Genomic DNA, 26556 nt, shown 5'->3' with positions numbered 1-26556 from the left:
GCCTGTCCTGGATGGGAAGGAAGCAGGGGAGGGCCTTGGGCTGGAGCCCCAGGAATGTTCTATTCTGACCACCTAGGAAAAACTGGGCTTTGTTTGCATTTGGTCACTGGTAGGACTTTGAATTTAGGGGTGTGGCTGACCCTGGGCAACACGCTTAGGCCCATGCCCTCTGGGCCTCAGTTTCTTGATCTGTAAAATGAGAGAGTTTCCCTTGATTACCTTTAAGGTCCTTTCAGCTCATAAGTCTGTGTTCCTTGGTAGCAAATTGAAAGACCAGAGAAACATGCATTTCCACCCACGTTATTGTCTTGGAGAGTTTGCCTGCCTTCCCCTGTCCAAGGATCCCCACCCAGTGACCATACAACTTCTACTTGGAGACCTCCAGTGTTGGGGCACTCACTGCTTCCTGATGCCGCTCAGCCATGTTGGTCTGTGCCCCCCTGACACCTACCGGTTGTTGTTGATAGGTGGACGCCAGGCAGTTCCCCGTGACTGTCCACTTTAACAAGAGGACACCGCTCCATGACTATAGTGGCGAGTGCTTCCGGAAAGTCTGTAAGATCCACCGCATGTTACCTCCAGGTGAGAAAGCCGGCCCAGGCCAGCCCACACAGTCGCCTTTGTGTCTTTGAAGCTGTCGCCATCCTAGAGAGGGGCCGGGAAGCCTGGTCCTGTCACTGGGCAGATTGTGACTCCGGACATCTCACTTACTCTCCGTTCCTTCCAGCACAGGATGCCTTTCCCTGCCCTTCGCTTTTCTCCCCTATAAAATGGAGGTGATGGCGCACACCCTCTGTGCTCTGTTAGATGATTTCACAGAACCTCGGAGCTAGAAGAGAGCCTTAAGGGTCTTCTTGACCAATCCATGCCTGAATAAGAATCCCCTTCTAGAAGGCCTCTGGTGGCAGCCAGTTGGCACAGTGGATAGAGCACCAGCCCCGAAGTCAGGAGGACCCGAGTGCAAATCCAGCCTCAGGCACTTGATACTTGCTAGCTGTGTTATCCTGGGCAAGTCACTTAACTCCTGTTGCCTCAAAGAAGAGAAAAAAGACCTCTAGTGAGGGCAGCTGTGCCCTCTGCTTTGGGGCAGCGCTGCTGTGTCAGACTCTGATTTGCCTTTGTGCCCCTTCCCTCCGTGGCTCCTAGTTATATTCTCTTTGGCCAGAGTCCATCTAATCCCTCTTCTGGGTGAGGCCTTTCAGGTGTGTGAACCATCCTCCGCCTCTTCCCCCCCATTAGTGTTCTCTCCAGCCGTGAACCCATAGGGGTAAAAGTGCTTTGGAAAGGCCAGAGCACTCTACAGCTGGCCTCCAGCTGGGCGTCTGGGCTCCCTTGCCTGTCACCAGCCGAGCTCACATCTTGTGGCCTTAGGACTTTGAGATCATCAGCTCCTGGTCTTCTTTCCCCCAGGAGGCATTTTGGTGTTCCTGACGGGGCAGGCTGAGGTGCACTCTCTCTGCCGAAGACTCCGGAGAGCCTTCCCATGCCACAGAGGCAGCACTAGAGGTACGCCAGCCTGTGGGATGCAGGGAGGAGAGGGCAGAAGTGGACATCGGGCACAGAGTATTTGTTCCCGGCCTGGGCCTCTGGGGGCACCACATCCAAGACTGGGCAGGGGGTGGGGGGTGGGCGTGGAAGACTGCCTGCGTGGTTGAAGAGTGTGCTAAGGAATCCAGCTTGGGGTTTTTTGTTTTTTTTTTAAGGAACCGAAGAGAAGGAGGATTCTGTGGAAGAGATGAGAAAATTCAAGAAGTCCCGAGGCAAGAAGGCCCCTGCGGTATGTCAGCAGCCCTGGAAGTGGTCAGGGTGGGACCTCCGCCTCAAGGTGCTCTGGGCAGCCACTTACCCAGGTGCCACTTCTCTGTGCCCCCAACCTGCCTGTGCAGCCTTGGGGGGAGACGTTTCTCCAACCTAAAAACCAAGACCTGTCCTGGGACTTTCTGCTCAGCCCTTGGCAGGAGCCTTGGTCTGTCCTCAACCTAGACTTAGCTGAGCCATGCCCTGGGGCTGCTTGTGTAAGCCCAGGCCCCTATGCCAATAGTCAGCCTGGGGTTGCCACCGAAGCCAAAGTGCTTGGTCTAGCTCTTTCCCTGTGCTGCTCACAGCCTTCTGGATGGGTCCCTTCCCCAGCTTCATTCAGTTCATTTTATTTCACCAAAACCTCAGACTCTGCACACAGAGGATTCAGCTCCCACCTCAGACACCTAATACTTTGTGACCTTGTTCAAGTCACTTAAGCTTTGTGGGCCGCAGCTTCCTCATCTGTAAAATGAGAGGAGGTTGGCCTAGAGGGCCTTTGGGGCTCCAGCTCCAGATTTCTGATCCTTTTGAGGGCCTACTATGTGTTAGGCACTGGAAATTCAAAGACACACCTAAAGTCAGCCTGGTTTTCAGGGAGCTTACATGTGTGCTTGGTGGGGGTAGGGATGAGCGCATGCACAGATTCTCTGTGTCCTGCACCTGCTCCCATCCATAACCCTGGACAGGCCCCTTTCCTCATCTTCTGCCCAGATTTGCCCTGGGAGCCACATTCCCAGGGGCGGTTATGCTTTCTATTTTGTAATGAAAATCAGATTGAAATGCTTTGAAAGCTTATAAAGCATTTATGAGCCTGTTCCCTTTTGGAACAGGTCAGTGAATATCTCTAGCAGGGAAGAAGGGCCCTTGGGAAGTTAGTCCTCCCTCTTCGCTAAGGAGCACAGTTCCCAGATCCCGTTGTGCTGGTGGGGGTTGGGTCAGTCACTGGGGCCTCCACTGAGTGGGATGCTGGCTGAAGAGCGCCCCAGTGTCCCCAGCAATGAGGAAAGTAGGCGCCACCATGCCGAGCACTAATGCAGAAGGCATTAACATTTAATATGTGGAGAGACACCTTGGGTCTGCCAACTGGGAGAGCTGCCCTCTGCAGCCTGTGCCAGAGGCATCAAAGCATCTGGGCTTCCCTTAAGTGGATAGCTCATGGATAAGTAGGTTCTCAGGCCACCAGGGCATCCTTCTGCTCGGATGATGAGAAGTCTGGCTGATTTCTCCCATGCCCTTAAAGCCACATGGACTTCTTTACCTGGAGGAGGTAGCCAGGCCTAGTATGGGGGTATCAGATGCTGAGGTTGAGAAGACACAGACATTCAAGGCTTTGGGGTTCTTAACCTGGGCTCCACAAATTTATATGGGCAAGGAACATTCCGTCTATTTTCACTAACCTCTCACTTTGAGGTTCTTCATCCGTGTGTGTCCTGGTCCTCCTGGGCAGTGTCTGGTGAAGCCTGTGGGCCCCTTCTCAGAATTATGGTTTTAAATGCATAAAATAAGCTTCCCTGGCATAGATGAGTGGATCTGTAGAGGACCAAGCTGGAAGCCCAAGTACATGTGTGATCGATTGGTGACTGATGACGAAGGAAACCAATTATATTGATGTAAAGTTATCAACATGCGTTTGATTTAAAAAAAAAAAGAAGTTCACAGACCCGGGTCAAGATCTCCTACTGTGAGAGTTACTGCTTGCTTCGATTATTTCACAGCTTTATTCTGAGAAGGGCCCATAAGACTTCACTGGGCAGACAAGCCTCCTTACAGCAAGTGCTATCGATCTCTTTTCCCCTTAGGCACTGCCCAGAATCGATTTGGATAATTACTCAGTGATGCCTGTGGATGAAGGAGATGAGGACAGGGAGTCAGAAATGGATGAGGAAGAGGATGCTGTGGGATCTGATCTCGACCTAGACCTGGGAGACGGGGAAGACGAAGAAGGTTGGTCCAGAGGGGTTTTCTCTGAAATCCCCCACAACAGTGGCCCTTCTCTGCCCCTGGGATGGGCTTCACTTGGCTTCCACAGCGCACTGGTTTTTATCCTGCTCCCCATTTCTGTGTATGGTGGTTAGAGCTCCAGGCTTCGGTCAGGAGGGAGCTGGGTTAGAATTCTACTGCATACACTTCCTAGCTGAGTGACCTTAGGCAAATGACACAGCCTTTCTGAGTGTTGATTTTCTCATCAGTAAAGTGGAGGCAATGGTACCCTCCCCCCCAGGATCACTGTGAGGATGGGATGAGATAAGGTTTACAAAGTACTTCACAAACCTTTGTATGATATCAAGGTCAGCTCATACTGTGGCATAGTAGCTAGAGCTCCTGGGCCTGGACTCAGAAGACCCCTAGCTCAAATCCTACCTCAACTGCTTATTCGACACCTGGCCCTGGGTAACTCACCTGAGTCATTTAACCTCTCTCTGCCTCAGTTTCCCTCATCTGTAAAATGGAGATAATTAGAGACCTACTGTTGTGAGGATCAAATATGCTAATGTTTGTGAAGTGCTTTGCAAGCCTATGTATGTAAATACTGGCTATGTTGCTATGCCATCCACGTACATACAGTCAGAGCTTTTCCTCCTTCATCCCTCAATGCCAGCTCTGTTCCTCTGAATGCCAGCCTCATCATGAAACATACACACTGATGGCTGAGCCTGGCCCAGAGCAAAGAGAAACCTGGTCCCTCCCACAGTCCCTGCCGTGGAGGTGCTGAGAGTCTAGGGTCGCCTCCCTGGCATACATGAATGGGCCTGTGGAGGACCGAGCCAGAAACCCAAGTCACTGCGTGATCATGGGGTTGTCAGCAGCCAAAGGCCTCCCCTACTTCCTCATTGTAGATGTATGCCTGAGCAGAGAGCGCTCCACAGTTAGGGCCTTTGCCATTTTTGGACGTGTGGATTGTTTCCAGCAGGGCTCAAGCCCCAACTCAGACCGTTCCTGGCTGTGTGACGGGGCAAGCTCCTTAACTCCTCTTACCCTCAATTTCCTCGTCTGTGAAGTGGGCATAATAAGCATTTGTCCCGCAGGGTTGTTGTGGAGATTAACCTAAATAACATTTGGAAAGTACATTGCAAAACCTTGCCACTAGGATATTCACATGCATGATTTCACTGGCAGCTGACTAACGATAAGGCTGTTAGTCTTGATGGTAAATTAACATTAGCATTCATAATTAATGCTAATAAACAAACATGGTTTTCATCATAATTAATATGTTGATATTAATAACAGCGGTCTTCAGCATACAGTCTCTGGGACCTGTAGGGAGTTCTGTGCTGGCTCCTGTGTCCTGACCTCAGTGTGTTTGTTTTCTGTAACAGATGAGAAGCCAGATGCCTCCCTCCCGCTTCATGTCCTGCCACTGTATTCGCTACTAGCTCCAGAGAAGCAAGCCCAGGTACGACTGCACATGCACATGGGCCAGGGTTGGCCTGCTTTGACCCCTGGCCACTCTGAGGGCTGCTCAGCTCCTCCTGGTGGCTGCTCCTGGGATTGCGGTGAGCTAAGGGACAGGAGCCTCTCACTTTGCCCTCTCGAGGCTGGGCAGGAGGCACCCTTCACCATGATTTTGTGTTTGGCAGAAGTTAAGCCACGTGCTTTGTCCTGGCAATATGGGGTCTCTCTTAAGAGACTGGAACGTACTTGTCCATTTGCTGCCTGGAGGCAGGGGTGGGCTAGCTGTGCTACGGAGATCCCCGCCAGCATCTTCTGTGGGCACGGGCCAGTGTGGGAATCGTTTTGCTGGGATACACATATTTATTACAAGGATTTTGTTCTTTGTTTTTGGAGAGGGAGGGGGAAGCAGCAAAAAATGCTTGTTATTTGAGGTGGGGAGATGGTGAATTTGGGGTTAAGTGGCCTGAGCTTCAGTCCCAGTTCTGCCATTTAATGGGTATGTGGCCATGCACTGCCCATTCTCCTTTTGTAAAATTAGAGGCTTAGATTAGATGGAGACCTCGAAGCTCCCTCCTCGCTCTGAGTGTATGAGCCTGTCAAACAAGATGGGGCAGCTTGGGTTTGAATCTTAGCCCCCAAGGTCAGAACCAGAGCAGTGGGTGGACATTGCTGGAGGCAGGTTAGGCTGCAGGTACAGCCCCAAAGTGAACCAGGCTGCTTGGCCAGGTGGTGCAGTCTACGGGTGGAGACCACTCTGGACAAACCAGATATAACCAGGATAAACTGGTGACGGTCTCAGAGGAAAGTCACGGGCATTAAGGGGTTGGGAAAGAAGATGGGGCTTTAGCTGAGCCTTGAAGGGGCCACGCTGGGCTGTTGTTGTGGGAGTCTCTTTGGATGTGGGTCAAACTAGACAGCTGCTGAGGGGCTGTGAAGTTCTGTGATCTGTGATATAGTACCTTTGTGACTTTGGGAAAATCTGCACTGCTAGCCCTATCTTCTTCTGGAAAATAGGAGCTTTGCATGCAAGCCGCCATCTTGGCTCTGCCCTCGAAAATGTGAGCTTTAGGCGCAGCTAGGTGGCACAGTGAGTAGAACACCGGCTCTGGAGTCAGGAGGACCTGAGTTCAAATGCAGCCTTAGACACTTGACACACTTACTAGCTGTGTGACCTTGGGCAAGTCACTTAACCCCAATTGCCCTAACTTCTCCCCTCCAAGAAAAAAAAAAGAAAGAAAGAAAATGTGAGCTTTGCATTCGATACTTTCTGAGGTTCTTTCCAGCTCTGCAGTGCTGTGGCCCTAAGTAAATTCCCACTCGCAGAGTGCTGGGGTCTAGCTCAGTCTCTAAAAGTGGAGGTCCTGTTTATACAGTGGGGCTTTGCTTTCCCTTGACTCAGGTGTTTAGAACTCCCCCAGAGGGATGCAGACTGTGCGTGGTGGCCACCAATGTGGCTGAGACGTCCCTGACCATCCCTGGCATCAAATACGTAGTCGACTGCGGCAAAGTCAAGAAGAGGTTTTATGACAAAGTGACTGGCGTGTCCTCTTTCCGAGTAACGTGGGTGTCCCAGGCATCGGCTGATCAGCGGGCAGGGAGAGCCGGGAGGACAGAGCCAGGCCACTGCTACAGGTAGGCAGCCAGCCAAGACAGTGGGGAAGGGGACAGAAGTACAGGGGGAGATGGCAGAGAGGGGATTAGAATGTTTGGAAAGAGCCCTGAGGACCATGGTTCAAATCCTGCTTCGGTCACTGACTAGTTGTGTGTCCTTGGACAAGTCACCTAAACCCTGGACCTCTTGCTTCCTGATCTGTGAAGTGAAGAGTTTGGACTAGAAGGCCTCTGGGTCCTTCTAGACCCTCGGGGTTGTCCCCAGAGCACCTCCCTCTTCATCTGGCTTAGCACTTCAAGGCTGTTTGATCCCTATATCGGCTCTCTGAAGGAGCCACTGGTTTTGGCCCCATTTTATAGATGCAGCAGCTGAGGCACTCACAGAGGTTAAGTGACTTGCCTGAGGTCCCAAAGCGAAGAAGTGGCAGAGGTGACATTGGGACCCAGGGCTGCCGGCCTCCCACGGCCAGTTTTCATTTCTGTAAATGGAGGGCGGCGACGTGAAGAATAGTTTTATCATGACCTTTTGTTATGATCTCGACAAACACGGAAGATTGCCATCCTCAGAGAAGGGTAGAAAAGACAGCTTCTGTGTGAAGCGATGAATTTTGGTTACATGGAGCTGGGGTTTTTGTGAGCGTGTGTCTGCTTCTCACTTCTGTGTGCTGCTTGAATGTTTTGTTGATGCTTACGACTCCCCCCTGTAACTCTCCCTCCTCCCTAAAGAAAAAATAAAAGTAAATATGATCCGGCCAAAGATAATGTGGGTAACCTCCCAGGACCCTCTCTTTGGCAGCCTGGCCCAGTGGTTAGAGTGCTGGATGTGGAGTCAGAAAGACCCCCGTTGGAATCCCACCAATACTTCCTGTCTGTGGAAGCCTCCATTTGCTCATCTGTAAGATGGGGCGAATGCTTTCATGAGGCTCACATGTAGTAATTCACAAAAACCTGCTGTCATGCGAGGAGGATTCTAGAAACTATCGTTGCTTGAGGCTTCTTGGGACCGATCCTGAAGTCCCCTGCACAGTGAAGGGAATGGGACATGTAGCAGGAGGAGGCATTTGCGGCCCAGCAGGGTCTTCAGCAGCTCTCTCTGTCCCCTACAGGCTATACTCATCGGCCGTTTTCAGTGACTTTGAGAAGTTTTCTCCTCCTGAAATCACCCGGCGGCCCGTCGAGGATCTGGTCCTTCAGATGAAAGCTTTGAACATAGAAAAGGTGAGAGGTGGAGAGTGTGTACGTGGGTAGCGGCGGGCTTGCAGGAGAGAAGGTGGAATTCTACAAAACAGAAGAGAGCACATGGGGCATGCCCTCTTACTGCCCTCTCTCCCGGGCCGATTTCCTGGAGGGAAAAGAAGCTTCCTAGGGTGGGAGGTTGGTTTGGAAGGAGACGTGCTTTAGGCATCTGTGTCCAAGGAGGGAGGGCGTGCGTGCTTTTCACATCTCTGGGGAAGGTGGCTAAACGCACTGGGTCACAAAGACCTCAAAATGTTGGGCTGAGCCTAAGGGGCATGTTTGCTAGGCAAAGATGCCAAGTTTTCCGTGTGGGTTCCAGAAATTAAAAAAAGCAAGTGGGCATTCATTTCATTCTTTGCAGTTTTCTCTGCAGGCCTTTGCCCACCCGGTGCCAGTCATGTAGTAGGTGATTAATACACTGTTGATTGGTTGGTCAATTGCTTGATGCCAACCAAGGATGTAGGGAGGAGTGGTGGGAGAAGGATTTAGGCTTGATAACAGGAAGAAGCTCAAGCGCAGTTAGTTATCTCAGTTAAAGGGGAGTGATAGGAGAGCCTGGGGAGGGTGGTGCCAGGAAAACCCAGGTGGGGAGGGGGATGGGCAGTGCCAGAGGCCACAGAGAAAAAGCCATCAGACGAAGAGAGTGCCTCTGCCCTGGAGAGAGGCCCTGCTCAAAGGCATGGGAGGGTGTGTGTCTGCAATGGGGAAAGACCCAGGAGCTTGGGAGAGATGGGGGGTTAGGGAATGAAATGAGTGGTTCTGCAAGGTTTTAAATGGCTGCGTAGCAGGGCCGTGCTGGGAATGCTTTCTGATGCCGCCTCTGTCCTTGGTGGGTACCGCTCATCTGGCCCAGAGCCTCAGCTCAGTGGCTTGCCTGGTTCTTACAGCGCATCCCTGGAGAATCCTGGTGTGGAAGGTATCAGAGGGTGTGCTTGTGTGGGGAGGGAGGGGGATTCCACACCTGCTACTGGCCACTGAGGCACCCGAGTCCCCGCTGGCGTGATTCCCATTTACACAGGAGCACCGCAGGGCGATTGGCCGCAGCCAGCACTAGGCATCCTTGGCTCCAGCTGGACGCTTTTCCCATTTGGCATCCATATTTCTTGATAGTAGATCAGCCAACAAGGGTCGCATCAAGTCAGCAAGCATCCGCTGAGCACCTACTATGTTCCAGACACTGCCAGGAGCTGAGGATACAAAGACAAGAAACAGTCTTTACCCTCAAAGAACTCTCAGTCTAACGGGGGAAACATTTTGCCAACGATCATGTCCAAACGGTGTAAATGGGATGACTCGGTTATTGTCACCGAGGGGCTCACTAGCGACAAGGGGCATCTTCATGTCTATTTACGGCATGGACCGTGTGGTCCACAAGAACCTTGGATGGCCCCTGGCACTTGGTGGAAGCTGGAGGTGGGGCTCCAGGTCCCTGGCCTGGAACCTCATGCAGACTTTCTGGCTGTTTCCTGCATTCATTCTCATCACTTTTCTCACCCTCGACAAATGCTTTTTCTAGGTTGTCAACTTCCCGTTTCCATCCCCTCCCCCCATGGAGGCCCTGGTCGCCGCAGAGGAGTTGTTGACGGCGCTTGGAGCTTTGCGGGAGCCCCTGCAGACAGGACGGTATGCTGGGCTTGGGTCTGCTGGGCCTCTAGGAGGAGGTGGGGCTCAGGGAGCTGAGCAGAAACCCAGGCATCCCACCCCAGCTGAACTTTCGACTGCTCTCCTTCCACTTCTTGAGCATCTCCTACAACAGACACGAAGGAAGTATTACAAGCTGAGTAAGGTCCAGGGTGACTGTGGTCAGCTGGCTGGACTGGCCTGAGTTCAGATCCTGCCTCACATACTCTCCTAGCTGGGCGAGTCACTGTCAGACGAGGAGGTTGGACTCCCGTGGTCTCCAAGTTCCTTTCCAGCTCTAAATCTATGATCCTGTAATGGCCTCCTCCCCCTCCACTGTCTTCTTCCACCTCTTCTAAAGTCACCCATGGCATCCTCTCTTCATCTTTTTCCGCAGGCTGAAGCAGCTGCAAGGGGCAAAACTGAGCTGCCCAATCACCCCCCTGGGGAGAACTATGGCCACCTTTCCAGTGGCTCCCCGTTATGCCAAGATGCTGGCCCTCAGCCAGCAGCATGAATGCCTGCCCTACGTCATCACCATCGTGGCTGCCATGACCATCCGAGAGGTGTTTGAGGAGTTAGACAGGTGGGTGATGAGCGGCCGAGGACATGAGGCTCATGGCGGAGGAGGAAGCCTAGAAGGCCACACCTGTGTCTGTTGTAGAAGGGATTCTGGGTCAGATTCAGGGGGCTGGGCATCGTGCAGGTGGCCCCTGCCTGGCTGATGCTGAGCGTAGCTGCTGCTGACTAGGTTTGTGGCCTCTCCTGAGTCTCTCGGCGCGAGTCCTTCTCAGGGGGTCTGGACCTGATGTTTCATAGATAGAAAGCCCCTTTACAACACAGGTCTCCTCTGCCACTTTCGATCTTAGCCTGGGGCACCTCAACATTCAGTGACTTGCCCAGGGTCACACAGCCAACCTTTGTGAGAGGCAGGACTTCCTGACCCGACAGCTGGCTCTCTGTGCGCCATGTCCTGCGGCCTTCACAGGGTGGCTGGAGAGGTCACATGAGACAAAGCTTGGTAATTGTGTTAGAAGGCTGGACATCCCAGAGGCTGGGGGCAGCAGCAGTGATAGCGAGGTCATCTGAATCTTCCTAACAACCACACTAATGAGAGCTGGCGTCTCCATGGTGCATTACAGTTATTATCTCATTTGGGAGGTTTGGGCTGTTACCATCCCCATTTCACAGGTGGGGAAACCGAGGCAGGCTAAAGTGCCGTGACCTGCCTAGGCTCACACAGATAGGAAGTGTCTGAGGCCAGGTCTTCGTGATTCCAGGCCCAGGGCTCCATCCGTTGTACCACCAGCTGCCTCCTATGGTGCCCCAGACCCCTTCCCTCTACTACACCTGGAGTGTGCCTTGGGGTGAGGTGGGCCCTCTTAGCCACATTGGGGGAAATGTAGAAGTGAGCTCCCCCAAGCTTTATTTTGGAGATTTTTCTTATTTGCTTTAGAAGTGGGCAGCGAGCCAGAGAGAGAAGCCGTCTGTTGCGGGGTCTGAGCCCCAGGGTCACGTCTCGTAGGAGTCAGCCCAGGGTCCTCAGTGAGGAAGCCCTGATGCCCAGAGTACCTTTTTGTCCAACGTTTTTGTGTTGGAGTGTGCCGTTACTTCCAGGCCAGGGGCTCTTAACCGAGGTCCATGAACTTGCAATGGTGTGAAATGGTGTAAAAACATGGTTCTGATGAGGGGCCCGTGGACTGCTCCAGCCTTCCTCAGGGCTCCAGGCCACACACGGGGAAGAACTTCTCCCAGGAAGTGCAAAACTCTTCACAGTCTGGCTGTACCTCGACTTTCTAGACTGAATTCACATTACTGCCCCCCCATACACACTTCCTGCCAGCCCAGTGAGCCGTCCCCTTCTCCTTTTACCCATTTCTCATCTCTGGGCCTTTGAACTAGGCTGTGCACCCTGCCTGGAAGGTCTTCCCGCCTCACTTCCACTTCTTGGAGGCCCCTCTCTGCCTTCAAGGCCCAGCTCAACTGCCAGCCCTTTTATGAGGTTATTCTTAATTCCCCCAGTTGTTAGGGCCCCATCCTGGCTTCCAGACCTCCAAAAAAATTATACTATGTATAATTTGTATGTGTGTGTATTTGTACTTATTTATCTTTGAATATGCTACGAGTTCTCCAGTCAAAGGAGAGCTGCTTCTTTGTATTCTCACTTTGTCTAGCACATAGTAGGTACTTAAAAAATGCTTGTTGAATTGACCTGAATGTAAATGGAAATTCAAAGCCATATCCTCTGAGTGGCTGGTGAGATGAGTTCCACACTTATTACACAAACCCTTCAACTTTGTTGAATTCGGGAAACCTTTTTAAAAATTAATTATTTTATATTTCTTAAGTTTACAACACTCAACTCCACAGGTTTTTGAGTTCCAAATTTTCTCCTCCCCTGTCTCCTCCCCCACAAGACGGCATGTAATCTGATGTAGGTTCTACATATACCTTCATGTTAAACTTATTTTCCCAATAATCAAGTTGTAAAGAGAAATTATAACCAATGAAATGAACCATGAGAAAGATGAAACAAAACCAAAAATCAAATTTAAAAAGGGAGAGTAAATAGTTTGCCTCAATCTGCATTCAGACTCTGTAATTCTTTCTCTGAATGTGGACAGCCTTTTCCATCATGAGTCTTTGGAGCTTTCTTAGAACCTTGCACCGCTGAGAAGAGCCGAGTCTATCAGAGTTATTTCTTACAGATACCGTATGTCTGTAATCGTGTATAATGTTCTCCTGGTTCCACTCCCTTTACTCATCATCAGATTGTATAAGTTTCGCCAGGTTCTGTTCCTCATTTCTTATAGCATGATAGTATTCCATTACATTCATATACCACCATTTCTTCAGCCATTCCCCTGTTGATGGGCATCCCCTTGATTTCCCATTCTTTGCCACCACAAACAGAGCCGCTATGAATATTTTTGTACATATGGGTCCTTTTCCCACTTGTGTGATCTCTTTGGGATACAGCCCTAGGAGTGGTATCGCTGGGTCAAAGGGTATGCACATTTTTATAGCCCTTTGGGCAGAGTTCCAAATTGCTCTCCAGAATGGCTGGATCAGTCCATAACTTCACCAACAATGCAGTAGTGTTCTAGTTTTCCCACATCTTCTCCGTCATTTATCATTTTCCTGTTTTGTCATGTTAGCCAATCTCAAAGGTGAGATGTGCTACCTAAGAGTTGTTTTGATTTGCATTTCTCTAATCAATAGAGATTTAGAGCATTTTTTCATATGACTATAGATATCCTTAATTTCTTTCTCTGAAAACTGCCTGTTCATATCCTTTGACCATTTATCGATTAGGGAATGACTTGTATTCTTATAAATTTGAATCAATTCCCTGTATATTTTAGAGATGAGGCCTTTGCCAGAGAGAGTGGTTGTAAAAATTCTTTCCCAGTTTTCTGCTTCCCTCCTAATCTTTGTTGCGTTGGCTTCATTTGTACAAAGACCTTTCAATTTAATGTAATCAAAATTATCCATTTTGCATTTTGTAATGCTCTCTATCTCTTGTTGGGTCATAAACTCTTCCCTTCTCCATGAGTCTGACAGGTTTTCCCTTCTCTCCTAGATTGCTTATAGTATCAGCCTTTATATCTAAACCATGAACCCATTTTGACTTTATTTTGGTATATGGTGTAAGATGTTGGTCTATGCCCAGTTTCTGCCATACTACTTTCCAGTTTTCTCAGGAGGTTTTGTGAAATAGTGAGTTCTTATCCAAGAAGCTGGATTCTGTGGGTTTATCGACTACTGCGCCTTGTGTACCTAGCCTAGTCCACTGATCCACCGCTCTGTTTCTTAGCCAGTACCAAGTAGTTCTGATGACTGCTGCTTTATAGTACCGTTTAATATCTGATATCAGCAAGCCTTTTAAAAGCACCTACTGTGTGCCTTCCAGGCACTGTGGGAACGATGAAGAGTCCTTGGCCCAGCTCCCAGAGCTGCCGGTTACCTCAGCTTACAGTATGGTCACAGAGAAATAAGGTGCTTTGGAAACATTTCTGTGTGAGCCTATTTGCGTGTAGATGTGTATATGCCCACATATATGTACATGGAAAGGAAGCTCACACACATACATATGTACACACATACAGCAACATATGTAAACACACATGCAGGTAGATATGTGTATAGAGATGCATGTATGTGCATATAGTGGGGGTGGGGCATAGGTGGGGTAGGGAGGGGAGAGGAAATGGCCTCTTTCAGAAGGGAGGCAGCCCCAGAGCAGAGCCTCGAAGGGGGCTGGGAGTTTCTAGTGGTACCATGATAGGGGATGGCATTCTGGGTATGGGGGGCAGACAGCCTGTGCACAGAACGGGATTGTAAAGGGGCCAGTCTGGCATGAGCACCCAGTGCCTGTGTAAGGGAGCGTTTAGAGCCAAATAGCTAAGGGCTTTCAGTGCCAACAAGAGGAGTCTGCCTTTCCTCCTTGGGGCGATGGGGAGCCCCTGACACTTCTGGAGGGGTGGAGGGCACAGTCAGCCCAGTGCCTTCTCCGTGTTTGCTCTTGCCCTGCCCAGGAGGTAGCTTGTTTACTGATGCTTGTGCCTGTGCACTCACAGACCGGCTGCCAGCGAGCAGGAACAGGTGCAGCTGAAGGGGAAGAAGGCACGTCTGACTCAGATGCAGAGACTGTGGGCCGGCCAGGGAGCCTCGCTGAAGCTGGGTGACATGATGGTGCTGCTGGGTACGTGTGCCCCTCACCCTCCTGGGCTGGTCCAGATGGGCACTCCTTGTGCATGTGGGTGAGATGGGTGGGTGAGGCCCGGCCTGGGTATGGCCCCAGTCGTGCTCCTCCTTGTCCTGTAGGTGCAGTGGGGGCCTGTGAGTACTCGGGCTGCACACCCCGATTCTGTGAAGCCAATGGACTGCGGTACAAGGCCATGATGGAGGTGCGGCGGCTTCGGGGGCAGCTGACCACAGCAGGTACCTCCCACTCTGACCTGTAGGGTGCCTTAGGAAGGGCAGGGAGGCCTTCGGTGTCCCCCTGCCCAGCCTCTTTCTGAGCCATCTCCCCTTCCTGTCCACCTTCCTCCACGTGACTCTGCTGCCCCTGCCTTTTCGAGGAGTTGGGCTTACTTTGGTCCCTGAGGTCCTGGAGCCTGAGGTTATAAGGAGAGCAGAAGAGGAGCCCGCAGAGGCTTCCAGAGGTACAGATGGGGAAACTGAGGTACAGAGAGGCTCAGGGCTCATCGATGGTTACCCCCTAGAGAAGGAAGGTTGGATCACAACCCTCCAACCTCTGGCCCTCGCTGGCTGGGTGACCCTGAGAGAGCTTAGAACCTCACTTTCCTTACCGAGAAAAGGACAGGGAAGACTGCAGTAGACATAGCCAAGGTGTAGTGGACAGGGCCAGCCTGGGAGTTGGCAAGACCTGGGTACGAATTCTGCCTCTGCTGTGTGTTGGCTCTGTCACCCTGGGCCAGTTACTGGCTAAGACAGTGACTCTCAGAGGAGTCTTCTCGCTGGGACTTCCCTGTATCAGTGGTGTCCTAGCTAGGGGACAAGTGCAAGGATTGCTGGGCCTGGAGTCAGGAAGAGCTGAGTTCACATGGGGCCTCAGACACTTACTACACTGCTAGCTAATGTCTATCTACCGCTCACTGCGTGCAGGCCTTGTGCCAAATGTTTGCCGCTCTTTCTCTCGTCTGATCCTGGGAGGCTGGTGCTATTAAATGATCTCTGTTTTTGTATTTTTTGTTACCAATTTGTTAATTTCTTTATTTTTAGTTTTCACCATTCACTTCCATAAGTTTAAAATTTTTCCCCCTCCCTCCCCAAGGCAACCTGTGATCTGAGATGGGCTCTAAACAGACATTCCTATTAAATACATTTTCACATTAGTCGTGTTACTTGGAAGAATTATAACGAATTGGAGAAACCATGAAAAAGAAAGAAAATGAAAAGAAAATAGTCTGCTTCGTGCTGCATTCCGACTCCATAGTTCTCTCCCTGGATGTGGATGGCATTTTCCATCATGAGTCCTTTGGGAAAGTTTTAGGTCCTTGCATTGCTGAGAAGGGCTAAGCCTATCAAAATCAGTCCTCGCACACTGTGGCTGTTACAGTGTATGATGTTCTCCTGGTTCTGCTCCCCTCTCCCAGCATCAGTTCATAGAAGTCTTTCCAGGTTTTCCGGAAGTCCTCCTGCTCGTCATGTCTTGATGCACAATGGTATTCCATTACATCCATGTACCACAGCTTGTTCAGCCATTCCCCAATTGATGGACATCCCCTCCATTTCCAGTTCTTTGCCACCGCATAAAGAGCTGCTGTAAATATTGTACATGTGGGGCCTTTTCCCGTTCATATGATCTCTGGGATACAGACCTAGTAGTGGTATTGCTGGGTCATATGATCCCTGTTTTACAGTTGAGGAAACTGAGGCAGACAGTTGCATTGACTTGCCCAGGGAGTGTCTGAGGCCATGTGCATCACACAGGTCATCCAGACCAAAGTCCACATCCTGTAGTCTGGTGGAAGGCTGGGCAGGTGGCATGTGCCCCTTTTCAGATCTGGAACCCAAGGCCCTGAGAGGCTCAGGGCTGGAGCCCCGGCTCCTCATTTCCCCAGCCTCAGGGGTTTTTCCCTCCTTATCTTGGCCCATTCTCTCCAGTGACCTCCATCAGTGAGCACGCCTCAGGCCTCTTTGTGGACCCCAAAATGGAGCCCCCGAACAACGACCAGGTGAATTTCCTGAGGCAGATGGTGCTGGCCGGGCTGGGCGACCACGTCGCCAGGCGTATCCAGAGCGAGGAGCTCCTTGATGAGAAGTGGAAGAACGGCTACAAGGTAGGTGCCGCCCCCAAGGCTGTGGCTTCCTGTTGTCTCCCCCTGGTGACTGTCTGAGGCAGAGAGGGGCCCCCTGGTTGCTTCTTTATTTTTTCTATCAATCTTTTAAAATTAATCGATTGTTTCATTAAAAACATTAATGCGGCCAATGAACCTCGGCTGCTGTTTACACCTGTCAGTTAATTTCATCTCATGAAGCCGCAGAGCCGTGTCTGCCCCTTCTCTCCAAGGCCCCCTCAGATCGTTTGTCCTCATTGTCTTTCCCTCCTGCCATTACAGTGAGCGTGGCCTCCATTCTCACGGTTCTGTGCTTGTTTCCTAAGGTCTTCTGGGTCTGCTCAGACTCGTCCGTCCTCATGGCATCGTGGTCATGGTATTCCGTCCCACTAATGTCCTCATCTCACCTTCATTTCTGAACAGCGCCTTCTCCCCTTCCCTCCCCATTGAGCCTTGTAACAAAGAATAGAATATAAATGGCAGTAACGGCGTATGGGAAAGATGGTGACCAGTCACGATTCCAGGAGACCCCTCGGAAAAGGCCCCGCCCTTGGCCTAGCAGAGAGGTGCTGAGCTCGGGGTGCTCGTCCCACAAGGGGCCCCTGTGCGCCTGTGTTTTGCTTGACTATAAATGTTCTTTCTCAGTCGGGGGTAGGGAGAGAAATTAGATTTTCAATGATTGAAAAAATATTAAAATTCAATTAAAAAGAAATTTAAAAAATCAGTTCAGCCACCAGCCCACACATAAAGAGCATCCAACAGCATATCAATACTACGTACCCAAAGGCCCCCACTTTTGGAAAAAAAAAATGGTGGGCACGTGCATTTTTTCCCAAACTAGGTCATTATAAGTAATGCAGCCATCATTTATTTAACCATCCTGCTGCTGTCAGGTGTCGTAAGTTGTCTCCAGTTACTGGTAACCAGACGGAAGGCTGCCGTGAGGATCTTGGAACAGAGAGCTCTTTTTGGTTGTGGTGGGACTTTCAGGACATATTTCCCACCGTGGAATATTATTTTTGTCACTTTTACTAAAGACCACCGGATTGCTCTCCCAAAAGAGCCACTAGCAATGAATGGGTGTGTGTGTTCCCTGTTTTTGTATGCTTGTTTGCTAGATGTCCAGGGGATGGAACAGAGGGCCTGAGTTCAAATCCAGCCTCAGACACTTCCTGGCACCTGCCTGGCCCCATTTCCTTATTTTTAGAATGTGGATAATAGCAGCAGTAACCTCGCGGGGTTGTTGTTAGGGTTAGGTGAGATACTTGTAAAGCTCGTAACACAGTGCCTGCCACACAGTAGGCCCTTTATGCTTGTTCCCCTCTCCTTCCTCTTTCAGCCCCTCCTTTATGGGCACGTCCGTCGGCTCATTTCAGGGTTTTCATTCTGCTCGTTAGCATCCTGATTGTGGTAAATGTGTTGGCATAAAGGGCACAGACCTTGTGCGTCCCACGCTCCGATATTGGTGGGAAACCTCCAATCTAGGAACATTCTCCATTTTCCCCAGATTATGGTATTTAGAGCTAACAGAGACCTCATGGTTGTCCAATTCACCTTCTCCATCGTACAGAGGAGGAAGCTGAGAGCTGCAGAGCTTAGGTGGAATGCCCTAGTCACATGAGCAGTGAGGTCCAAGGCAGGATCTGGCCTCAGGTGCCCTGACTCCCAGGCCAGCGTGCTCTTGCCACTGCAGCACAGGGCCCAGATCTGGCCTGGCCACACTGGGTCCCTCCTTCCTGTGTTGAGGCACTGTCATCCCCAGACCTGCTGGAGACAAAAGGGCACATTTATAGGAAGCAAAGGATGGTGCCTGTGCTCTCCCTGGAGGAGGTGCCCTGCCCCCCAGGGGGAGGCAGGGAGATGCTGCCTGGGTCCCAGATCGCCCGGGTGCATGCCCACAAGCTCAGAGTCACTAAGGGTTTTGTCCAGGGTCACTCAGCTATCCAGCACTGAGCTGGGATTCTCTGGGAAGCAGCTTGGGGTGGTGGAATGATGGGTGTGTCCTGAATCTGGGGCGAGAGGACCCGGGTTCAAATGCTGCTTTTCCCATTCGCCCTCTTTGGGTTCTTGACCGAGTCACTTCCTTCCCCTAGACCTGTTTCCTCATCTATAAAATGAGGGGACTGGACTCAGTTACCTTTAAGGCTCCTCCAACCTCCCAGCCTGGGACCTTAGAGGTTGAGTGTCTAATTGATGATTTCTTGTACTGCCTCTCTGTAGACCCCTCTGCTTGACGATCCTGTCTTCATCCACCCCAGCTCAGTCCTTTTCAAAGAGCTCCCTGAGTTTGTGGTCTATCAGGAGATCGTGGAAACCACCAAGATGTACATGAGAGGTACGGGGCTGGGGCCCTGCCGGGGATTGGCTTGGCAGGGGGTGGGGGAAGGCAGGGAGGCAGTGCCAGGCTGGGCCCTCTGACCTCAGGCTGGGCAACCTCCCAGCACTGAGCCCTGCTGGCTCCTGCCTGAGGCTTCCCTTTTCTGCTGGCCTTGGCTTGGATGGGCCCTGAGGTCCCAGGTCTCTGAGCCTAGTCCGTGTCCAGTGTCCCTGTCCTACTGGTGCTCAAATGTTCCACGACAGGGGACAACGGCAGAGCCTGTCACTGTCCTCCTGGTCTGCCTTCATGGGATGCCAGCAGCCAGACGGTGTTTATACCTCCTGTGTCCTCCTCCAGGGGTCTCCGCAGTTGAAGCCGCGTGGATCCCAGTCCTGGTGCCCTCCTACTGCCACTTTGAAAAGCCCCTCGAGGACCCTCCCCCGTCCTACTGCTCCGAGACTGGTCGGGTCGTGTGTCACCGGGCCAGCACCTTCTGTGAGTGTTGGGGAATGAAGAGGGTGGTCCCTTGTATCTCCCATGACTCTGCCTCACTAGGAGTCCTGGAGTTATCTGCATGATGGCTCACAGTGGGACGCTTGCCACCTGGGCCCCCCATGCTCTCCTGCCAGGCATGGGGGCCTGCTAACGGAGGTGTGTGCCTCCGCCTTACAGATCGCGTGGGCTGGCCGCTCCCCGCTGTACAGGTGGACTACCCTGAGGGACTCGAGCGCTACAAGTACTTTGCTAAGTTTTTTCTGGAAGGAGAGGTAAATGGCCCCCTTTTCCTTGGAAGGTGGGGGAAGGGGCCCCAGGCTGACAACAGGAGAGAGAGAGCAAACCCCTCCTTCCTCCCCCATTCAGGTCTTTAAAAAACTCGCCCGCCATAGAAGCTGCTTATTGTCCAGCCCCAGCACAATGCTCAAGACTTGGGCCAAGTGAGTGGCGTTTGTGGAGCCTGGCGTTGGAGGAGGGTGGGGCTCAGGAGAAAGGGCCGGCCTCTTCGGTCAGGCAGGGGTGTCGTATCTGTGCCCTAGCCTGGGCATCCTCGTTCTTGGTGTTTTCTCTTCCATTGTTCTTTGCTCCTTTTTCTCCCTTGATCTCCTTCCCTCCCTCCCTGCCTCAAGCCTGTCCATGACCCCCTCGTACCTTGCTTAGTCTTGACCCGGGGATGTGGAAATACCAGAACCTGCGCCAAGTGTTGTGTAGTGAATAGAGCTTTGGGCCTGGAGTCAGGCAGTCCGGAGTTCGAATCACACCTCTTACTAGCAGTGTGATCTCAAGCAAGCCACTTAACCTCGATTTACCTAAGTTTCCTTATCTATAAAATGGTGGTGACGAGCACCTACCTCCCATGGTCATTTTTATATTTGTAAAGCCCTATGCAAATGTGCTCTGTTAGCTGAACCCCTTTGTGGGCCCTGTGGTCAGCCAGGCCAGACTTGGGGAAAATACTGTGCAGATACGCACACAGGCATAGGTAATAAACTAACAGAATCAGGATTTGAACTCAGGTTTCTGGCCTCAAGTCCAGTGTCCTCCCCTTTTGTTTTCTGAGGTCATCTGAGTTAAATGACTTGCCCAAGGTCACACAGCTAATAATTGAGGGTGAATTTGACTCGGGTCCTCCTGACTCCAGGTCCAGTACTCTACCCACTGCACCACCTCGCTGTCCTGCAGTGCCCTTCCCCCATACAGTACAACATGGGGGCTAACGAATGACCCAGCACCTTTCCCTCCCTTTTCCCTTCAGGTGGGGGTGGGGAGCATCCGTCTCAGCTTGCCAGAGGCCTGAGGGGCAACTTCTCTATTATTTGCCTTCTCTGCTGGGCTTTGGGAGCAGAGCTCCTTGGGCCTATGGGCCTCGACCTCTGGGTGGGTGCCTTTTTGACCCAGGGACTGACCAGAGGAAGGCCTCCTGAGCCTCTGCCTGGCTGGCTCGGGTCTGTTGGGGTGAGGATGAGCGGAGTCTCTGCCTGGGGCCAGTTCCTGGACTGACTAGTGCTTGGGGGGGACTCTTGACCTCCAGGCTCCAGCCCAGGACGGAGAGCCTCCTGAAAGCTCTGGTGTCAAAGACAGCAGATTGCCGGGATGTTTTACAAGAGGCCTGGAAGCAGGAGCCCAAGTGTAAGTATTGGAGGAGCCTCGAATGTCCCACCCGAGCCAGGGTCTGGGCTGGAGGACACACCTCCCACCTGCATGGCCCTTCAACCCCTGAGCCAAAGGCTGGGTTTGGTTTGTTTCTCCCTTTAAAAAGAATAAGGGATGTCTCTAAGGGGTGCAGTGGATAGAGTGCCGGACCTGGCATCAGGAATATCTGAGTTCAAATCCTGCCTTAGACACTTAGGCAGCAGGATTCAGTAGAAAGATCCCTGGATCCCTGGATCAGGTGCTGTATGGGCTTGAATCCACCTGTGACAGTTGTGTGCAGCTCTCCGCCTCGGTTTCCTCCTCTGTCAGACCAGGACAAGAAGAGCACCTACCTCCCAGGGTGGTTGTGAGGCTCAAATGTGAGCCTCTGTGGAAAGCGCTTTGCAAACTGTGACACACACACTCCTTCAGTGCTGGCTCTTCTCCGAGGCTGTGACAGAAGGACGGGGTACCTCAGGAGAGCATCCATGGCTGCATTTGCAAAGCACTTCACCCTGTGAGCTCGATTGTGTAAGAGGTGTCAGGGCCCCATTTTCCAAGTGAGGAAACTGAGGTTGACATGCCCTGGGCACACAAGTAGTGTCAGAGGTGTGTGCAGACCCCCAGCTCCTGATGCCCAGGTCCGGGGCTCTTTGCACTGAATCCTGATGCCTTGTCCCCTCCCCAGACATCTAGGGACCTGTCCTAGAGAACCAGCTAGGGCTGTGGTGGGCCAGTGAGTACACGGAGGGACCCCAGGTCACTGATCCCTGGTCTCCTTTCAGATTTGCTATCTGAGTATTGCGAGTGGCTCCCCCAGGCCATGCACAACGAAGTCTCCAAACTTTGGCCCCCCTGCAGACCCTGAGCTTCCAGAACCCCCATCAGCTTTTCTGGCTATTCCCATGGCACTGGGCCCAGGGGGCAGTCCAGGCCTCTTCCTGAAAGACTCGGATGGAGCCTATCCCCCTGGCACAGAACGGGAATCCTCTTGTGCGGCCCCGTCATGCTCCAAGGAGGCAGATCTAATCCTGCAAAGCCGGGCTCCCTCTCCTCCCTATGTGACAAAGCCCACAGCAATCCTGGATTTTCTGGTCATTTTAGTAGTATTACAGCCTCGTGGCCTGGGCTCAGTAGACCTCTCTGGTTTCTCACCTCCTCGTCTCCTGCCTTGCTGGACTCCCTGTGGCTGCTCTCTTCCCTTGTCGGCCACAGGGATCTTCTAATGCCCGGATCTATGCAGGTCACTCTTCTCCTCAGGAAGCACTGGGGCCCCACATTGCCCATAAGAGATACAGATGCCTTTCTTTGCTCTAAGACCTTCACAGTTGGGCCTGACCCAGCCTGTGTCTCCAGACTGGTGACATGTTTGGGCTCTTCCCAGAAGTGATACTGTCTGATTTCTGTCTCCCCTTCTCGATGACATCACCACCCTCTCCCCCTAATGCCCAGAATGCTCTCCTCCTTCCCCGAGCCACTCGCTTTAATCAAGGCTCTAGCGCCACCGCCTTCCAGAGACCTTTCCTAATTCCCCAGCTTTTAATCCCATCCTGTCCTGTGTTGCTCCCCCACTTCACTGTGGATTTTGTATATAGTCTGTATTTACCAGACCGTGAACATCTAGTACCCCTCAGCTGGACTGCAAGCCCCTTGAGGGCTGGGACTACCTCACTTTTCTACTTAGATCTTCAGGACCTAGCATGGTGTCTGTCTTGAACTAAAACTCAGTTCTTTTCTTCTTAAATTATTTTTTAAAATTTCCAGACTTAAACAAAATGAGTATTTCTGCCCCTTCCTAACTTCATGGACCTGAGTATTCTTCTCCTCTCTCCTCCCCCCTTTCCCACTCCCTTAGATCTAAACTATTTGAGCACTAGGGACCCATCTCACACTCTCTTGAATTCCCGAGTCCCTTGCACAGACAGGCCCTCCATAAATGCTTCTTTATTCGATCCCACCCACAACCACCAAATCTTCACTCACTGGAGAGGAGGGGAGCCTGGAGAGGGACTGGTCTTCCCATTTCCCTCGTACCGCACCCCTAATCATGATGGCGCTAGGAACGAATGCCAAGAACTAAGTTATTCCTGAGAAAGGGAATCCTTCTCTTGGGCTGTCTGATATAAATAGACACTTGGTTGAAATAAATATATTTATGTAATATTCTGGACCGTGGTGTTTGTGCTTGTTTCAGGGAAGCAGGTGGTGCAGTGGGCATGAGCTCAGGGTTTGGAGCCAGCCTGGGTTCAGACCCTGGCCCTGCCACTTACTGTCTGACATGGGGCAAATCACTGGACTCCTCTAGGCCTGTAAAAGAGAGGTATTGAACTAGTCTTCTAGAGTTGGCCTTTTGGGTAGAGCAGTAAATTCGGACCTGGCAAGAATATTTTGGGTCCCTACTGTGCCCCAGTGTATTAGCTAGCCTGGCCACCTTGCCCGGATCTGCTTGTTCGTAAACGTGCCATCCATCTCTGACATTGGCCATAGAGAAGAACGTGGCTAGAGTTGGGATTTAAAGGAACTTCCCTCGACCAATTCAGGGCAGCAGCTTCTGGGCAACTTGCTGCCTTAGAGCAGAGGTTCTCAGCCTTGTTTGTGTTCTGGACCCCTTTGGCAGTCTGGCAAAGTCCGTGGACCAACTTGGGATAACATTTTTAAGGGCATAAAATACAGAGAGAAAATAGTTTGATAACTATTGCAAACAATCGGTTTCTTTGTGTTCATGTAACATCTTGACAACTGTGTACATGTGTATGTAGAGAGAGATGGCAAAATGTTTTTTTCAAAGTTCACAGACCACCCAAAAATCTGTGATCCCAACATTTAGAGGGTTACAAAGAGCACCAGATGTTCATAAGGGGACCTGCCGCGGGCCACACAATCTGCTTCGGAAGCAGGACTTGCACCCAGCCCATGTGGGGTGCAGGGCCCAATTCTCCATCGCCTCTACTTGTGTCATTTACAAGTAAGTCAATTACACACATTGATTGCAGGGGCTCAGCAATTTTTTTTTTTTTTTGCCAATATTGAGTTGCGCCACTAAAAAGGTTCGGTGGCAGTATCCTAAACCGTCCCAGGAGGACGAGGGCCCCCACGACTCGTGATTCCACATGGGGATGGATGCACAGCTTCCTGGCGGGTGCCAGGCCCAAGGTTGGGAGGTAGGGAGAGAAGAGCATCTCCAAGTTGGACCAAACCTTCCCCAGCGTGGCCTGCCGTCTCTGGCCGCTAGGGGGAGCCACAGGGCAGCAGATCCCGCCTTTCTCAGCTGTAGCCACGTTGATTTTTACCAGGACACTTAATAGTCCAGTGAGTCCCTTGCCCCTATTAGGGCTACCATGTAAGAGGGGAAAAAAAACAGCTCGCAACCTTGGAGATGCCGGGGATTGAACCCGGGGCCTCATACATGCAAAGCATGCGCTCTACCACTGAGCTACATCCCCACGCACGCGAAAAGCCTGTTCCTGCCAAGGATAGTGTAGGATTCCCCACTTTTTTTTCCTTGCACAAATTTTGGGAGGATTCCTGCTGGCAGGAAGGCGTATCTTTGCAAATGGGGAGTAGGAGGAAGTAAAGGGGTCCCACCGGCGCTAGCTGCAAGAGCCGAGGTAAATTGCGAGCCCCAGGCAAGACGTCTGAGCTCCTTCCTGCTCACACGCAGATCCGGGGCGGGGAAGGGCCGAGACCACCGTGACTACATGGAAGCTCCGGAAAACACGCGAGTAAGGCCCCTCCTCGTTAGTATAGTGGTAAGTATCCCCGCCTGTCACGCGGGAGACCGGGGTTCGATTCCCCGACGGGGAGGCCATAAGCTTGTTTTTCTTTGGACTGAAGGATGGGGAAAGGAATAAAGAAAAAGACCCGACCCGTCTGAGCTTTAGAAGTCTGGAAGACCTTGGGTGACAGTAAGCCTTCCTTTTTTTCTCCTTTTTCTTTCCTCTCCGAAAATGACGCTTCAGAAGTTGACGTTTTAATAATTAGACTATATGTTAGTGATAGATTTCGCATAATACATTACAAGGCTTATGCATTGTGGTCAGTTTCATACACTCCACCGCATTTATTAGATCATTGATACACTGTGTATAATCATTCATTCCACAGCCTTGGCCAAGTCACTTTTCCTCTTGAGCCTCATTTTATTGGTATGTAAAATAAGGTGGGGGACGGACCGGCTTGACCTCAAAGGACCCTTTCCGGCGGTCCCACGGTCACTGACAGTTCAGATCTGGGTAAACAATATAAAAAACCACTACCACAATCTTAAGGGGGAAAAAGAAACTTGAAACCAGCCTGACGTCGTTGTAAATACAACGACCAAGCTTGGCCCTGGGGAACCAGTGAGAAAACTCCGCCTGCCTCCCATCTTTCCAGAGGTGGGGAACTGCGGGTTTGCAATACTGTATATAAAGTCAGAGGAGGTCTGCTGGCTGGTTTTGCTGAACCACTGCGGGATTTTCTCTTTTTCTTTTTTGTAGCAAGGCAGGGCTGGCTTGCTGAGTAGGAAACTCTAAGAGGGCGGGGGTGGCGTAGATATATTCAGAAATAGTCATAAAAAAACCAAAAGATAACAAAAATGCAATTTAAAATATTCTAAGATATCGTATATTTATCACCGGGCTTTCCTAGCCAAAGCTTCTTACACGAGCTAGCCCCAAAGCAGACCTGTGGGCTAGATGTTATCATTAGACGTGTTATTACAGACTTTGATCGGGGTCAGATGAGTTATCTTATGTAAAGTGCTTTGCAAACCTTAAAGCAGTCTCTAAATGCTAGGGGTTGTAATTAGCTATTACATTTTACAGATGGGGAAACTGAGGCTCGGGGCAGCTCCTAAATGTCAAAGGCAGAATTGGAACCCGGGTCTCCTGGTCACTCAATCAGCACGTCTTTATTAAGTGCCTACTCTGTTCCCAGCAGTGTATTAACGTCTTCCTGGGGTGCAAAGACAAACCAGTTCCAGCCCTCAAGGAGCATACATTCTAACAGTGGGGACAGCAGCCTCCAGGACCGCTTCCGAGACACCTCCCCCCTTTGCTTCTCCCCCCTCTGCCTTGACAATGGCTCTTTCTGACCGAGCCTCAGGCCCCTCCGTACCAGTGTCTTCCTCACGTCAATCATCTCCAGTTGCTACTGTATCAAACGTGTTTGTCCATAGTCGTCTGCATATTATCTCCCCATTAGACTGGGAGCTCCTTGAAGGCAGGAACCGTCCTTTGCCCTTAGCACGGTGCCTAGCACATAGTAGGCGCTTAATAAGTACTTGTCGACCTGATTTGCTGTTCTTCAAGGTTTCATCCTTGGCCATCTTTCTCACCAATTTCCTTAGCTCCCATAACCTCTGTAGACGACTCCTGGATTTCTCTCACCATCTCTAATTATCCTCCCTGAAACTCCAACCTCGCATCTCCAAATGTTTTCAGCACTAGGTTTAACCAACCAGTAGAACGTAAGCTCCTTGAGGTCAGGACTGTTTTTCCTTTCCAAATACTTAGTGCCTAATATACTTTGGCGCAATCGATGGATCGATCAGCAAGCATTTATTAAGCACCTACTCTGTGCTGTGTACTGTTGGGGATAGAAAGTTAAAAATGAGATATTCCTTCTCCCCAGGAAGTCTGTTTAGGAACAGATAATATACAC

The 26556-nt window shown here is 51.2% G+C and overlaps 1 protein-coding gene and 2 non-coding genes across 3 annotated transcripts in view; 2 read left to right on the top strand and 1 right to left on the bottom strand.

The window, feature by feature from the left end:
* Positions 1-23083, top strand: part of DHX37 (DEAH-box helicase 37) — a 42655-nt gene extending 19572 nt beyond the window's left edge. Inside the window, exons 10-27 of the mRNA XM_036753959.1 lie at positions 468-582; positions 1411-1506; positions 1704-1777; positions 3600-3744; positions 5121-5197; positions 6596-6828; positions 7914-8025; positions 9560-9666; positions 10061-10249; positions 14244-14368; positions 14491-14607; positions 16297-16472; positions 18690-18804; positions 19144-19281; positions 19459-19553; positions 19648-19721; positions 20813-20910; positions 21699-23083. Coding sequence (XP_036609854.1) covers positions 468-582; positions 1411-1506; positions 1704-1777; positions 3600-3744; positions 5121-5197; positions 6596-6828; positions 7914-8025; positions 9560-9666; positions 10061-10249; positions 14244-14368; positions 14491-14607; positions 16297-16472; positions 18690-18804; positions 19144-19281; positions 19459-19553; positions 19648-19721; positions 20813-20910; positions 21699-21781 — 2169 coding nt within the window. The 3' untranslated portion in view covers positions 21782-23083. The remainder of the gene's footprint in view (positions 1-467; positions 583-1410; positions 1507-1703; positions 1778-3599; positions 3745-5120; positions 5198-6595; positions 6829-7913; positions 8026-9559; positions 9667-10060; positions 10250-14243; positions 14369-14490; positions 14608-16296; positions 16473-18689; positions 18805-19143; positions 19282-19458; positions 19554-19647; positions 19722-20812; positions 20911-21698) is intronic.
* A 1201-nt stretch (positions 23084-24284) lies between these two features.
* Positions 24285-24356, bottom strand: TRNAA-UGC. Its single transcript has one exon. It is a non-coding gene; the product is annotated as a tRNA-Ala (tRNA).
* Positions 24357-24645: 289 nt separating this feature from the next.
* On the top strand, positions 24646-24717 carry TRNAD-GUC. The gene has a single exon. It is a non-coding gene; the product is annotated as a tRNA-Asp (tRNA).
* Positions 24718-26556: the final 1839 nt, after the last annotated feature.

Source organism: Trichosurus vulpecula, chromosome 1 (genome assembly GCF_011100635.1).
Source record: "Trichosurus vulpecula isolate mTriVul1 chromosome 1, mTriVul1.pri, whole genome shotgun sequence".
NCBI classification, from domain to species: domain Eukaryota; kingdom Metazoa; phylum Chordata; class Mammalia; order Diprotodontia; family Phalangeridae; genus Trichosurus; species Trichosurus vulpecula.
This window is presented reverse-complemented; position numbering and strand designations above follow the sequence as displayed.